General features: G+C 40.2%; 1 protein-coding gene across 2 annotated transcripts in view; it reads right to left on the bottom strand.

Annotated features, from left to right (window-relative positions):
- Nucleotides 1–16881, bottom strand: part of OSBPL6 (oxysterol binding protein like 6) — a 180748-nt gene that overhangs the window by 50707 nt on the left and 113160 nt on the right. The window contains exons 5-10 of one of the 2 annotated variants that reach the window (XM_075180551.1): nt 13404–13457; nt 10612–10725; nt 9926–10096; nt 3582–3714; nt 2787–2890; nt 677–769 (exon numbers count right to left, since the gene is read on the bottom strand). In XM_075180551.1, the coding sequence (XP_075036652.1) occupies nt 677–769; nt 2787–2890; nt 3582–3714; nt 9926–10096; nt 10612–10725; nt 13404–13457 (669 nt within the window). The remainder of the gene's footprint in view (nt 1–676; nt 770–2786; nt 2891–3581; nt 3715–9925; nt 10097–10611; nt 10726–13403; nt 13458–16881) is intronic. The other variant, XM_075180552.1, reaches the window with a different exon arrangement.

Below are 16881 nucleotides of genomic sequence, written 5' to 3' on the forward strand. Positions count from 1 at the left end.
CTGTGCCTGAATGGCAAAACTCCAGAAGGGGGTTGCAATTTTAAAGCGCTACGGAATTTGCTGGCGCTATATATATATATATATATATATATATATATATATATATATATATATATATATAAAAATGTTGAGGATGATGATGATTACAATAGGAAAGCCTGGATTACCAAACCAGGACCAGAGCTGTAAGAGAGGTAAAGTTTCACTAAACAGGCTCATTGGTGTAAGTACACTCTTTACAAGTGATAAGTGAACCCAGAAGGCCCCAGGCATTAAGGAGAGCAAGGCAAAAAAAAAGGAGTCAATTTGATCCTGGACAAACCATGTTACAATGCAAAGGGTGCAAATGAGTTTATTATTTTGCATGCAAGGAAAACACTGGCTGCTTTTGCATGTAGCAAACAAATACTTGATAGCTCTACTTTTACACAGAAATTTGAAGTTGATCTAGGACATGCCTTATCCAAACTATAAAGCTGTCCCCACATTTACCACCCCCTCCAATGCAACATGGTTTTGCCCAGGTGCAAAGTTACTTATTTTTTTTGCTTTGCTCTCCTTAATGACTCAGGCCCAGAGTAAGTTGCAGAGCCTTCTGATAAATGGCAAAATGGGCATTTGCCCTAAGCGGGCTATGACAGAGCAGAGTGTGAACACATTGTACTGGATGCTGTACCTGAAGTTGTATTTTTGCATCTTTGCTGACACTTTTTGTTCTCCACCTCCTCGCCGCGCGCTTGTCTTTCTTTGACAAATCTACACAATTAGCCTAAATTGCACAAACCATTAAAAGCAACAGAAAGCTATTAAAATTCAGACATAAGACACAAGCAAAGACAGCACATGCTGACAAAGTATATTAGTGAACAGTTCACACAAGTGCTGAATGAGCACATACTATCCCTTAGTACAGTGTGTAAAAGGTGAATTCATAAAGACTCTGCTGTGCATGAAACAAATGTTAAACATGAAAGCAATACAAAAGGCATAGAGTAGATTGCGGAGGTGTAATTCAGGAACAGATGTAATATAGCTTATTGTGGAGTCCAGTGTGTCTACTGAAGCATACAGATGGAGCGCAGTAAAGACTAAAGGTACAATCCGGGCTTCCTGAAGTGAAGAGGATGCATCTGACTAGCCCTGCCCTCTCCATAGTGTTGCTGGCAATTGTGCCACAGTTTATTGTGAATCAGTATGAATGGCACTGGAGCATGACGTTAATTTAGACTAACCGTGCTCCATCTGTCCTCTCCAATATATAATATGCCCATACTGGGAGCATTCAAACCTATTATAAAAATAAACATTTTTTAAGTGTTTATGAAAACGTCACCGCTCATACCAGTTACACAGAAAGCAGTACAACACATTATAACATACAGAGTCGGTACTACTATAAAGTTTAGGGGTTACATTTATCAAGCTTCAGGTTTGAAAAAGGGGAGATGTTGCCTATAGCAACCAATCAGATTCTAGTTATCATTCATTTAGTACATACTACAAAATGACAGCTAGAATCTCCACTTTATCAAACCTGCAGCTTGATAAAGTTACCCCTAGAACTTAGACAGAAACAGAGGAGCCATTGGAGGAGGTGTTTTGTATAGATCTATATAATAAATCCAACAGTGGGATAATCTAAAAGGAAAGGAAAGTGTAGAACAGAGAGATTTAGAAGCAAAAGCGGCGCTGTCAGGAACAGAAACAGCAGGACTAATCTTTTACACAATTATTGACTTTTAAACTTGGGAGGCTCTAAATCCATCTATGCCTTTTAGTGATGATACATTTCCTTCCGTGAAAGTGGCAGGGCCCTCCATACTTTATCAAAGTACAGAAAGCTCCGTTTAACAGCTTAATCAACGTAATACCTAGAATTATAAAAACTTAATGTACTCCAAACTCCTAAATTCTGTCCTTACTTTACTCACAATTTTATAATAGTTCCAGCAGTTTACAGTCGAGACTACACCTCTGTCATTTATGTCATGAGAATAATGGACACATATACAATTATATCTGGCAGGACTGAGTCAAAGTAACCCTGGTGCTATTTCTGTAAGCTTTTATCCTGATGTTCTTTGCGGTGTATCCAGTAGGCCAAACTGCTTCTTCTTGCATTATGCTATATTGTTTTGTATAATCCTGGAATTTACTATCAAATGGTAAAACATGGCTTCTACTTAAAGGTGCTGTAAACCTTTGCACAACCCATGCAGTTGAAATGCAGGGTTTCTTTTCAACTGACAGAACTGCGAGGGCCCCATATCCAGGACACACACAGTTTTGGAGAAACTTGTCTCTGCCAGTACAGGTTAACACCCTGTAGAAGTTTGAACGCACATACTGCTCAGTGCAATGTGTCAATAAAGCTGATTGGGTAAGATAAGCCGCTGCAACCAATCAATCAACTTTATTGACACATTTCAGTGAGCAGTGTTTTCATCAAAATGTCTCACATCTGAGAAGGATAACTATGGAGTTGCAGAACGTAGGACACCTGATTTCTACTAATTGGTGGGGTGCATCTGTAAAATAAAAAAATAGATGGATATGTTCTTTAAGAGCAGTAGAACTAAGCATCTCTAGCCTCCAAGGAGAATTTTCTTCAGAATTACGTTGCCAATGAGGAATTACTTTTCAAGATCATCTGCGTTTTTGCAAAGTTCTTATGACATTGGTAAATGTACCATACTTACAAAATCATTCATTTAGTCATTAGACAACATTTTAGCTTGAGTACAAGTCTTTATAATAGATGTTTTTAAGTGTGCTCTTGACTGTACCTGCATGTCACTGAAATTGGGCGCAGACTGGGTCCTTTGCAGCATTTCAAGGTTATGAAGCAGCTTGTTAAGTTCAATCAAGTTGGACTGACATTGGGCCAAATCTAGCAAATAGATATAGATATATATATATATATATACACGTTTATCAGGAAGCAACCACAGGATATATTCTTATTGTGAATAAAAGCAGAGTATTTTATTCTCTCCAAGTAAATATTTCCAACATAGCAAATAATGTACATGTTGTGCCATAAAATAGACAGATCAGTATAATTATTCTAGGCAAAGTTCCTTCTTGATCATTGTTCAACACTTACTGCTAATGCCAAGTCATCCATTTACATTTCTCTAAGTGCTACGAAGATAACAGAAAATAGGAATTTAATTATTGTCTAGTCTTACTCTAAATCAACCATCAGAAAAGTATTTTGGTAGGAGAGGAGCGTAACAGTTGACAATAAATTCTAGTGATGGTTATTACCACAGTGCTTTAAAAAGAGAGCTCTGGTCATTTCCCCTTAAAGTACAGGAGTACAGGCGCCAGTGTAAGAGAGTATCTCCCAAATTATTCTGCTAGTTATGGAGAAAAGGTCCCGGGGGGGAGTATTCGGCTGACATTTGCCTTGCCTGTGTATTGATTTCTTATATACAAAATAAAAGCAATAGTAGCATATGGTATCCTATTTATTGTGCTTTAGATATTGCTATAACACATTTCACATTGTCCACTTACATTTCTATCAATGGTATTGGTATCCAGGAGCTTTTATATCCTGAATTGACATACTATACCTTCTGCACATTTATCCATCTCCTCTGAGTCCTGTAACCAAGCTACAACCTTGCTCTGTCCAGTGGTACATGTGGCTGGGAGACTGTTGCTGCATGGGATGGGAGACTGCCACAAGAAGTTATTCTGTGCAACCTATTAAAGAGATATATATATAATGCTATGGTCTTCATAAGAACACAAATGGGCATTCATACTTTACAATGAACAAAACAAGTTTTATACCTTTGAATTCAACACTTTCTTCATACAGAGAATTCATTACGAATATAAATAACAGTGATGGGGAATTCTAGATTTATTTATGACTTGCTTTGCTATATTTTTAAGGGCCAAGCAGTAATAAAGATGTAGAGGTAGATTTAATAAAGCTTTAAAAATGGAAAAGTGGAGAACTTGGCCAGAGCAAGGAATAAGATTCTAGCTGTCATGTACCTAGTACAGCGATAGGCAACAGATGGCCCCAGGGCCATATGCGGCTCTCCCAGCATCCGCCTGCAGCCCCAGCACCTTTCTGCTTTATTGTCAGATTTGTATGTTATAGCTTGTAACACTTGTTTAAAATACCTGCCGATATGTTATTACAGATAAAGGTATCTTTCTTTGTTTAAATGTATGGTTTTAACTCATTAAATAAATTAATGTGCGGCCCTTTGAAAATTAGAGGGCCGCACCATGCGGCCCCCGCTGTGTATCGTCTACCCCTTACAATGTTTATAAAAAATGTTCAATCCCTGCTGAGCTATAAGACAAGAAGAAACAATGGCTTAGGATGAGGTAAACTCTGCAAGCAGTGTCAGTAACACCTTTAGAGAAGCAGGTAGTGTGTATACTGCAATCTATTCTGTCTACATATGGCAAGTAACACTTATGCTGTGCGTACTTACACCCATATTCAAATCGAAACGCACCTTGACATACGCTTGGATTTGAATATGGTTGGAACTACATTCAAGTTCCGTGCAAGTTGCGTTTTGGACTTGAATTAGGCTCTAAATGTTTCCAGCAGAGATACACTTCTTTGCAGTGGTAGTAATACTTCAGAGTTAGGACCACCCTATTAGCATAAAGCGCCTTGATGGGGCATGTGGCTTACCATACATTTGCAAACTGTGATTTCTGCATATTTATGTACAAATAGAAATAGCAGCTCCTTTTCTGGTTATAGCAGTGTGCTGGGGGATTTTCCTTTGTGTTTGGTACTTCAGGATAACCTCGCCCTTTTAAGCACCTGCTATGAACCTATAAAATGATTGAGCAACTTCCACTTCTGTTCTGTTTTGTTTCAGTGGTAGCAATAACAATCTCCCCAGCAGATTGGTTTTGTAAAGGGAAGACTGGGTCATAGGAGGCTCTCCTGGAAAAATGCTTCAGCTTCATGTTAAAATAGCACAAAACTTGTGCTTAAAAAAAAAAAGTCTATGTGAAACAATTCCTTTAAAAAATAATTACATTAAACCACGGTACTGTATGTTCTGTAGTTCAAGCTTATAATTTGGGATAGGGGAGGAAGAATTTGTATGGTTCTCTTAGAAGATGTTGCTACTGCTTTTGATATTGATTTCTGTTGAACCAGTTTCCTGATCAATACTGCAAATGCCAATGTATAAAACATGTCTGACTGAACCAATAAAAAGACAGAAAAAAATGCTATTCTGACAGAATTATCAAGGGAGATCCAGAAAGTAGCTTAGTTCACACCAAGGTGTTTTCTAATCTATTTCTGAAGTTTTTTAAAAAGCAATGTAATTACTTAAAAAGTAGGACACATTATGCCCTATGGATTAATTCACACCAAAGTGTTCTGAAAACGGGATGCTTGAGTTGTGGCAAAAGAAACTAATCTTTTAGCAGCATTTTTTTTAAACAGAGTTCAAGCATTCCCAGGCTTACCGTTGATTTTATTCAGCCAAATACCTTAAAATAAGAGCCATTCTGGGCCAAAGATGTTGCGTATGATTGAATGTGAGCTGTCATTAACTAACCACATTATGCCCTCTTCAGCCTGGATGCCTCAGTGCTGTCAAATATCAGAGTCAGCTTAAAAGCAGTGTTAAAGTCTATTTTTTTTTTTATTAAAATCTGTCAAACTCTGTATTGAGCTGAAGAATAAAATTTGGGGTATTTACACTTAATTAAATATATACACTATGCTCTTTTCACTCCACTGCGGCAGGTTAGGAGAGAGGTGTGCCTCACACAGGCAAACTGACAGCTTAGCAGGATGTACTATGTGGATGTCCTGATTAATTCACAGGGGCAGGGCCAGTGATGCCACAGTAACTTAAATATCTGTAATCTCACCTGTATGAGATCTCATCAGGACACTATCCTATACATGTGGGAGGAGATTTAATTACCTGTAATGTAGTTGGAATGTCAGGTTAATGTATTCTATTTTCATGGGCCTGATTATCCAATGGGCTGCCTAGGCTACAGCCTAGGGCGCTAGACTTTAGGGGGGGGGGTGCAAAATTGTGACAGGAACAGGTATGAACTGAAATTCCTTTTAAAATATAATAGCTGTTCTCCAAAGTAAAAATAAAACATGAAAGAAAAATCTTAGGAGGTTTTAATCTTGATGTATTCCCATGGCAAAAACTGAAGACAATAAATCCTCCTTGGGCAGGTGCTTGAGAATCAGCGAGGAGGAGAGACAAGGATGGTGACAGGAGCAGACGTGACTGCTCCCTCCAACTTGATGCCTTCACCCTGAGTGGTGTTCGTTCATGCCTCCTTTCTGCTATACAGTTCTCATTTTAATGAATACGAAAAGAGTGACAAAGATTTCTTTGACCCTACTAAAAAGCCAAGTGGAGTTCAGATTCGAAAACATAAGATCATAGACATTGATGGGGGGCAGGGGGGTCAGAAGACAGATTTTAAATGAAGGATGGGTTAATGCCTACCTACCGTGTATTAGCCTGGCGTAGAAGGCGAGGGGGCGCCTAGGGTGGCCTGAACCCTTAATCAGGCCCAGTTCATGGTTCATATCTGAAAATGTCAATTTTGGGGTTTAGTGGTCCTTTAGGGCAGTCTTAATCATTTGCCAGCCAGCGACTTCTGGCACTAAAGACACTTCGGTATGTCTGTTTGACTCCATAGCATGCAAGTTTAGTATATTGGGCACCTTCTTCTGGGTGAAAACAATAAGGACCATAGAAAAAAAAGGTGTGTCTTGTACGCCGTTAGTGTGCAGGTCATGAGGCCGGGCTCTGCCATATGCCCTTGCCCAGGCAGGTGCAGGTCGGCATGCATCTGACCACAGTTTTGAGTGTGTGAATTCGTATGCACTGGGATACTGGCACCTTTTAAGTACACTTACTTGAAAATGACCTTGATGAGTAATAGTTGTACCAGATGCTGTGCGCTTTGTCTCATGTAGTTGTGGACCATGGCTTGTTCTTGGCGCTTGCCCCGACCTTTGGATTGTGTTGCCTGTTTGAGCCTCTGCAGCCTGCGTCTCACCCTTGTACAGTACCATGGTGTATGAACTTGCATGTTTTTGACATGGACGGACCAGTTGAGTATGCCCATCTCGGGACACTTCTGCCGCTCTGCTCACTGTGGGTACACTTCAACAACTCCATGTTTACGCATGTGAGGGTGGTACATGAGTGTCTGTACCCACATTGGAGGCCTTCACATGTCAAAGCAAATGACTAAGGTGATGTGCATTTTATGGAATGTGCCCTTCACATTTGTAGACCAGAGGTTCTGTTCAATCAGCTGCTAGGTGCCAGCATTATAATCTGATCCGAGATGATCCCCTCTTGACAGGATATTAGCATTGGGTTATCAACAGGAGCCTTAGTTGGAGGATTAGCTAAGGCACATGGGTTCCTGCTCAGTTCAGGATTGGTATCTTGAGTACCTCACCCCCACTTTATATTGGCAAGATGGGGTTGCACATGTCTGATATAGGTATGAATATTTTTATCTTGCATCTACAAAAGTCTGTGGGGAGCATCTTTTTTTCATTGGGGGAGAAGAGGCTAATTTAAGGTTTGAAATGGCTTCTTTGGTGACCGTTTGGAGAAATGATGGCTTGGTGGTTGTGTCCAGCATATGTGATGCCATCCACTCATAATGGTGACCGTGTCAAGCGAATATTGGTAGAGATCTCCGGGACTTGGCTTTATAGCAGTGCTCAAGGATTCTTCTTCCGGCAGAGTGTTGGCCCTTTTGGTAACCACCAGGACTTTGCCCAGTGGTATGTGGTTTGGGTACATCATCCTTGTCCCTGTAGGAATGATTTTCCTGCTATGTTCCTCCCCTTAAAATCTCGCACAAAAAATAATATTGCCATTTTAATTCCCACAATACTGTTTTTGTTATTCCTTGGGGGCTAATGATCCTCATAATGTTGGTCATGGTTAAAAGGGAGAGGTGCATGCACAATCTGTAGCCATGGATGAGGGAAAATGTATTTTATCTTATAAGGGGTCTCTGGTCTGTCTGTTACATCCCTATGATTTTCATAAAAGCAGAAGGGTTACTAATATATGTGCTTGAGACATAATCTGGACACACATCAATGCTCTTTGTATTAGATCTCTCCTGGGGCACTGGAGGAAGGCTCAATTATTAACAAAGAATTCACTGATCTGTCAACATTGTACTGACATTTCTAAGTAAACCTTTTTCAAATGTTTCCCGTGACATTAAACTGCTTCATTTCCCGCTACCCACCCAGTTACAGTCTCAATGAGAGGAAAGGAAACACACACACAAAAACAACCCTAGCGAAAAGGGACATCAAACATAAAAGAATACAAAGAAACACACAAAAAAAATATAAAAGTAGAAACATTTTTCTTCAAAATACTCTTAAGATTTGTTTTCATCAAACTGTACATGATTACCATTTATTATTAACCTTTATTTATATAGCGGCAACATATTAAGCGGCACATTTACAGAGAATGTTAAATCATTCACATTTGTTCTTGTCCCATTGGAGCTTACAGTCTAAATTCTCACAGGGATAGTTCAATGCACACTAGTTTATGCAGACTGGATTATGACCCAAAAAATTAGGCTACCAATTAGTCCACATGATGTTTTTTTTTTTTTTGCTGAACCAATATACAAATATCAAATTTTATACTTGCCCCTAATCAACAAAAAGTTATTTTAAGCTTCATTTTTAACCAACAGAGAAGTAATGAAAAGACAATACATGGTTAATAAATAAATAATGGAGTCCCACAGCCATGTCCCAGATTAAGGATTTGGGGCCTGATTCATTAAGGATCTTAACTTAAGAAACTTCTTATTTCAGTCTCCTGGACAAAACCATGTTACAATGCGCAAATTAGTATTCCGTTTTGCACATAAGTTAAATACTGACTGTTTTTTCATGTAGCACACAAATACTTGATAGCTTATTTGTACACTGAAATTTAAAGTTGAAATTTGTGTGCTACATGAAAAAACAGTCAGTATTTAACTTATGTGCAAAACAGAATACTCATTTGCACCCCTTGCATTGTAACATGGTTTTATCCAGAAGACTGAAATAAGAAGTTTCTTAAGTTAAGATCCTTAATGAAACAGGCCCTTGTCCATCAAGTGTCAGAGCAGTTATATCTGATATTTCCCATTCAATAGCCTTATTGTGGTTGCTTTTCCTATGTATTAGCTTGAAAGGGAATCATATTTTTAGCTTTACATTCCTACATTTGTCTATTGTACAGATTACACTCCTCTGCCCGATATCATTTCAAAACTATTGACATATGGGATATTATTTGGCAATGGGTGCAGAGCAGAGGATATCAGGTTCCCTGAAGATCAAGACTCTGCGTTGTTAGATATAATTTGTTAGAGAGTTTATTTAAACAACATAAGGATTTACAAAATACAGCCTTTGAGTCTATTTCAGTAAAAACAAGTCTACTTTATCATTTAAATGTGACATAGGCTTGTTCTAACACAGAATGTCAACTAAAAGACAAGCTGTTTTGCCCTCATTGGGACTCCTCAGTGCAGGATAGGATTTTCTAGTCAGCATGCAAAGCACTATAGTAACAGCCTCACTAAAACAATAAAAAGAGTTAAGGAGAACTTTAAGATATTACCTAGAAACAATATGCCAACAAACCCTTCCTATTTAAGACATTATACTTTTTGGAAATTAGCCTATTAAATTTGTCAAACAGATTGTTGATGTTCTACTTTAGAGGGGTTTCCTCTTCAGTAATAATTTGCAGATCATTAAAAATATACTGTATCAGATACATTGGGAAAATTCTACTTGGAATCTATTAATAGCTGTAAATCTCATTTTCTCCGCAGCTTTGAAGCTCCTGTGCACAATTTGACAAACATAAGAAACTTGTACCTTTCCCTCTGGCACTGTTATATTAGCTGCTGGTGATGACTCAGTAGTTGATGTTGATGGAAACATATGGAAGCTGGCATCCCTCGGCGACCGAACTATTTCGTTCTGCCGGTAAAGTCTGTGGTGCCGCAGCTTTGACACCCATGCATCAAAAGTATCCTGAGATTTCACCTACAGACAGGAAAGCTAGCATTTAGTTATCTCAATATTGCCCTCATTTAAATTTAATTTAAGGGATATTGACTAACAGACTATATAGCATGCAGATTAAATGCATATAATGAGAAATGCTACAAGATGACTGACCATTATGGGCCTGATTCATTAAAGAAAGTAAAGCAAAAAAATGAGTAACTTTTCACCTTGGAAAAACCATGTTGCATTGGAGGGGGAGGTATATTTAAAATGTGGGTACAGATTTATAGTTGGGGTAGGGGATGTCCTAGATCAACTACAAATATCAGTGTAAAATTAAAGCTATCAAGTATTTGTGTCCTAAATGAAAAAACAGCCATTATTTTCCTTACGTGCAAAATAAGGAACGAATTTGCACCCCTTGCATTGTAACATGGTTGTCCAGGCCACTAACAGTCTATAGTAACTGCTGGATAGGCGAGTATAACTGTATTGAAAGGATAACAAATTACATATTTAGCAGAAAATATTTGAGCATGGCTCAAACAAACCTTAAGATGATATATGTTCTCCTCGGTATCCAGATCTATCCTGCGAGCCTTCTTCTTGATGGACATAACGGACAACCCAACATCAATACTCCCATGTATTTTACCTTTCTGAGTCTGAAAAAAACATCAATGACCATAAGAATGGCATTATCTTGTCCTAGTGAAATCATTTCTATTCAATACATTGCAGAATGAGAACTGTGAATGTAAATTCCATAGTTTTACTGTAACCAAAAATGTAGAGGTTATTTACTAACAATTGGGAAAATGGGATTATGCAAAAACTAATAGATACTTTCCACTTTTAGTTTAATTTAGATTGTGTAAACACTTTTTTATTCACCCTCAAATTTCTAATTCATTTTGTAGGTACTGTATAGTAAAATAAAATTATTTTGCTCAAGTCTATCAGAAGAAGGGATCTTTAGGTTTCCTAGTAATTCAGTCTGACAGCTTTTAAAGAGCCTAAGAGCCTCTTTAACGCCTGAGAGTTTATTGTATTAAAAAATAAGACGAGAGTCTCCCATTCAATCAAGGGGCAAAATGTGTTGTTTGCCAAGGGGATCACCTGGTCACAAATTTGAATTCTAAAAAAATATATATCTCTGCTAAAATTGTAAGCCAATTCTACTGTAAGTCTTTATCATAACCCTTCCAACAACTGTAGACTAAATGGGAGAACAAAACCTAAATACCTCTCTAGTTTTAACCCCAACCCTAAGCCTAGATTATGCAACAGTACATGGACTCTGGTCCCTAAGAACAGGGGGCGCTGAGGGGAAAAGGAGTGGGGGGGGAGGGTCTGGAACAAAGTAACAGGGCCCCTCCCCCTTTGATGGCTATGGTAGGATCCCCAGTTCCTGTATCGGGGCCAGAAATTTCTCTTGGCTGCCCTGCCTAAGACTGATACAGAGAATGAGGGAGAGTGCAAGAGATCAGCAAAGCATGCTTGGGTTTGCCCTTTCAATACCCCTATCTAATGAAGTCACCAGAGGGTATATTTACTAAACTACGGGTTTGAAAAAGTGGAGATGTTGCCTATAGCAACCAATCAGATTCTACCTATCATTTTGTAGAATGTGCTAAATAAGTGATAACTAGAATCTGATTGGTTGCTTTTGCAAATCTGCAGTTTAGTAAATATACCCCCAGAACTTTATTGGCAGCTTAACTGTAAAGGTGTTATTATAATTTTCAGAATTACCACATCTTCCTGTTCGCCCTGATATCTAACACTAGCATGATGCCTAAATATTGGGTGGACCCAGGGCTGGTGCAAGCCCTGAGGGTGCCCTAGGTGGCTTTCACAACCTACCCCTAACTCCACTCAGAAGCCGATCCTCAACCTTCACTGCTTTTTAGCATTGCAGGCGGGAGATAAGGAGGTATCAGGGTCGCCATCAGGGAGATATGGCCAGTACTGCTGTGAGGGGTCCGGACCGACTAGGGGGCCCGGACAGACATCTCCGTCTGTCCGGACACCCTGGACTGTCCGGGCCTCTCAGTCACCGACTGTGCTGCACCTTTTTCTTCTTACCTTCTTCTCTGCGATGCTGCAGCTCCGCCTCCCAGGCTCTGATGGGCTGGGAGCGCGACACAGTGATCTCATCACTGCGCGCTGTGCTCCCAGTGTATCAGTAAACGGGAGCTGCAGCATTGCGGAGGAGAAGGTAAGGGGGGAGGGAGAGCCTGTGGGACCTTAACTGTGGAGGAGGGGAGGGAGAGCCTGGGGGACTTTAACTGTGAAGGGAGAGAGGAGAGGGAGAGCCTGGGGGACCTTAACTGTGGAGGGAGGGGAGGGAGACCTGAACTGTGGAGGGGGGGCATTAACTGTGGAGGGGGGGAGAGGGGAAAATTTACTTTGGGGGTGGGGAAAATTTACTGTGATGAGGGAGTGGGGGGAATGTACTTTGATGAGGGATAGGGGGCACATGTATGGCGAAGAGGGAGGGGGGCACATGTATGGGGAGGGGGGCCCTGCCAGATTAATTAGTACTGGGGCCCACAGTTTCTGATGGCAGCCCTGGAAAGCATCCTTTGTTCCTCAGACAGAGTGTGGTGCTTGGCTGTGACATGATAGCCAAGAGCTCCATGTGTGGGGGGCACAGGGGCATTAAAAATAACTGTATTTGTCACTCATTCCATGTCTTAGGCACCCCCTAACTCTTGGCACCCTAAGCAACTGCTTAGGTTTGCCTAATGGTAGAACCGGCCCTGGGTTAAGCTGTTAATCATAGAAACCTTTCAAGATAAAATTACTTTATTACAATTTTACAAGTTGGATACATCTGAAATGTGTTTGCCCAATTAGAAATGCGTATCATGGAAGCAAAACCTCTTTTGCTCTTGGAATGCATTTAACCTGTTAAACATTTATCCATAGTGCATTACCAGGTACTTATGCCTATTATGCAAAGCCACTCTAAACATACTTAAGCTGATATCCATAGAAAAAAATTGCTATTGCTAGCAGAGTGTGATTTTACAGATGTTACTTGTTAAGCCAGGAATTCAACATGAAGCAATTCCTTGTACAATGAACGGACATCTCCGTCCTCCCTGCAGTGCAGAGAGAAGTATGCTAAATCTTTATTGTAGATCTCCATCTTCAAAGTTTTTATAAACACACTTTCACCAAAATAACACATTTATATCCCATCTGCGTGCTGTTGAAAATAAATATTCACTAACTATATTACACACTTACTATATTACAGGGTTTAGTAAATGGCAGACATACAATAATCATTAAACAAGATGCAAAATTAGAGAAAACCTTCTGGCACACTTACATCAATAGGTGATTTGGAATACTTCAATATACCATTTTCTAATACGAAAAATCTCTGTAATAAAAAAAACAAAAACAAAAACATTATTAGATTTAAATCAGTCAAACAATGGTGAAAATGATCAGGAAAATCTTTGGCTCTCAGCAGACAGAACTATACACACTTTTTTACTATGTTTGCTTTGGAAAGTGCCAGTAGGCACTCAAATTTTAGTACTTAAAAGCATGTATACATGGACCATGGTCCGCCCTTTCAAAGCTCACCTGTGTTGTACTCACTACACAGTGAGCATGGCATGATTGGGGATCGGTGACCCTATGAAGAACCAATTGCGAATACTCATGAAATCTCAATGACTGCAGAGAGAGTGAGGCTACAATGCATCAAAGTAGATCATAATCCATTTACATTGAAATAAGAGATTAGCAAATCATACCGCAATAGGTTGTTTATTGCAGAGATGCAAACTCCATGTGATACAATATTCCAGTTCCACTGTTGCTTCAACATTGTGCACTATGGGGCTTATCAGGATGTTAGAGCCTAAACTCACAGAGTAATCCCAGTACCTTCATAGATCACACAGACAAGGAGAGTAGAAAGATACAACAGTATCTTTATTACAGAATAAGATAACAACTATAAACAAAGACAATCAACAGCCAGATCAATAACTAATTCCCAAAAATCTTGCATGGCAACCCAAAGTCCATATATTGTTAACTGCTATTAGATTTGATTTAATAACTTAACCGTACTAAGTCGTCCCAGCCGATAGCTGAAAATGTGGTCCTGAGGCAGTTGCTGGGCAAATGCAATAATATTACACCTGTCTGCCGAGTGTGTACCGTTTCTCGGGCCAAGCTGTTAGTTGGTAAAGTATTCTGGACCAGTGTGTGTGTGTGTTGCCGGGACAACTGTTAATACATGAGTCCTATTTGATACTGCAACGTCTCACAAAACTCCTGCCAAGCTGTAGAGAAGTGTCCGGTCAAGCTGTTTTGTACTAGTGGTCTTGATGCAGTTCCTATAGGGACTCCAACAGTGGTACACCAGCACAATCAAAGTGTGTTAGCTTCAGCCAAGCCGTTGAAGCAATTCTGAGCACCAGGTTGTATAAGTCCTGGCCAAGCTGTCTCCGAAGTAGCTGTTGCCTTCATCTACGCCGGATCTTTCTGATCTTGATCCACTAACCCCTCGCCTAACTGTTCACAGTTCACGACTAAGCTGTTGGCGATCTCTGGACAAGCTGCTGGAGCACTCTTAACTTTTGAGGATCCCGGACTCTCTACCAGTATGGTAGAGATCTGAATCCCAGTCTCCCCACTCCTGTAGGCTCACCAGGCAGACAGATCCACAAGCTTCTTCTGATGGAGTGATGAACACAGTACCAGAGATTTAAGCATTACTTGCATAAATACAGTATTCATCACAACTCTTCCAAAATAGCTGGTAGAAGTCGAAACTACAAAACCAATCACTTCCCATGAGTTGAACTCCACTCTGTGAGAATATCTCATATTCCCTAAGGATTAAATTGGCCAGGTCAGCTGTTAGCAACTTCTTGTTACAGCAAAGGGAGGGGACAGGGAGCAGAGTTTGCAGGTATAGGCACCAGTCCCTGACCCTGCCACTCACATGGGACCCACCCACATTCAGAGTACTTCCTATTAGCCCATGTCATGTTAAGAAGTGAAATTAGTGGTATTGTTCAGTATTTAAAGTGTCTGTGGAATGTCCTTGCAACTGGCATGTTGTTACCCACAGAAGTACACAAGGCAGGGTAACAGAAACTCAGTAGGAAGGTATAGTGACCATTTACACACAGTGCAGTGGTCTGCATAGGAGCAAAATCTGCATCCTCCAGCTAATCCATATACATCAGGTGTAGCGGTGTTAGTCACAAATGTAGTTGATAAAAAGGAATGTGTAGAATTGGTAATAATGGGTAATAATCCAGTGACCCAGTATTCTGAGGGTGGAAACTCTGCCAGTTTTATCGACGAGGGACAGTTGGTACATATCCATCTCATCACAGGGCTGATACAGAGTTGGTCGCAAAATGGGCATAAATTATTCTTAAAAGAAGCGCATACATAGATGGGGTATTGCTGCATTCCCGTACACTAATGCGTTGGGCTCTGCATCAGCAGCATATGTGCCTGGTTTTTATGCCAAGTCATCATCACTAGTGTGTATCTGCACCTGCAATGTAGATGATGCAAAAGATACGCCTCCTAACTGGCGCATGTATGCGAATCTGCTGGTTTGCATCAGCCACTTTTGCAGGAGCATGCTCTTACTGTACTTTGCCTAAGACAGAAGTCCCTTTCCCACCCCATTCCGCATCGAGTCTTAAGTGTCAAATGTGCTCGAGCATGCACGCGAACATAAGCATTTGTTTCTTTTCTGAGTGTGCACAGAGCTAATTCACGCAAGTTACGCCGCACTAACTGGCGTAGTACTGCATCAGCCCCTAGATTTGTAAATTCACATTTTGCTGTATTTATAATCTATGAAGAGATCTGCGATGACAACGGACAATTCATTCTGTTGTGCTTGTAGTAGGACTGGATGTACTTAAGGTTTTGCAGAACAGTTTTGAAAATGCTGATGATCTCTGCGTTAAATGCTTGTGAGTACTGATGGGCTTTATAGGTTTCAACGATCCTTAATTAAAGAGTTATTTATGCTGCATTCTCTGAGTGGAGCTGCTGTATGTAGTTTAGAACTGCACACCATACACCAGTCACACCTCCTCTCCATATAGCTGCCTTCTCACCCAAAATGTCTGGGAGACTCCGAAATTAGGGGATGTCTGCCAGACAATTGAGGAATCAGGCAATTACCTGCCTGCAAAAGGGGATGAGGGTATGTGCCATGATGACTCAAATCGTGTCAGTGTTTTTTATTCTACCACCCAGTTCATTTAGCATTACAGCACTTCACTATTTTTGTTGTATGTGTGCGCGCCTTGGTTCACTTATTATTATCATAGATGTGTAAGGCACCACAGTGTTCCTCAGCGCCGTACAATAGGCAAAACAGGGCATACATAAAACAAGGCCATACAAGGTAGACAAAATAATTGCAGATATGAAAACAAAGGGTATGGAGGACCCTGCTCATTAGAGAGCTTACATTCTAAGTGGAAGAGGACACAGCTGAAACAAGAAAATCACTTTTCTTTGATGATGAAAGAAGAAAAAGGCTAACACATTGTACTTTGTATGTGACAGCAGTACCTCAATTCCACCAGAGGTGCTGCTGTTTGCCCCTGAACTTTACACCTTGCCTGTAGGAGTTAATCTCCTTACCTAATTAGTACCAGCACCTGTTTTATGGCTTCATATACCTGCCTCTATCTGTGTTTTGTGCAATTCATTGCTTATACCTGGCTGTTGCTGGTTTCCTGTTTATACCCTTTTCCAGTTTGCTTCCTTGCTGTCCGATCTCTTGTTGTGACCCTCTGCCTTAT

The sequence above is a fragment of the Mixophyes fleayi genome, chromosome 7 (genome assembly GCF_038048845.1).
Source record: "Mixophyes fleayi isolate aMixFle1 chromosome 7, aMixFle1.hap1, whole genome shotgun sequence".
In the NCBI taxonomy this organism is placed as follows: Eukaryota; Metazoa; Chordata; class Amphibia; order Anura; family Limnodynastidae; genus Mixophyes; species Mixophyes fleayi.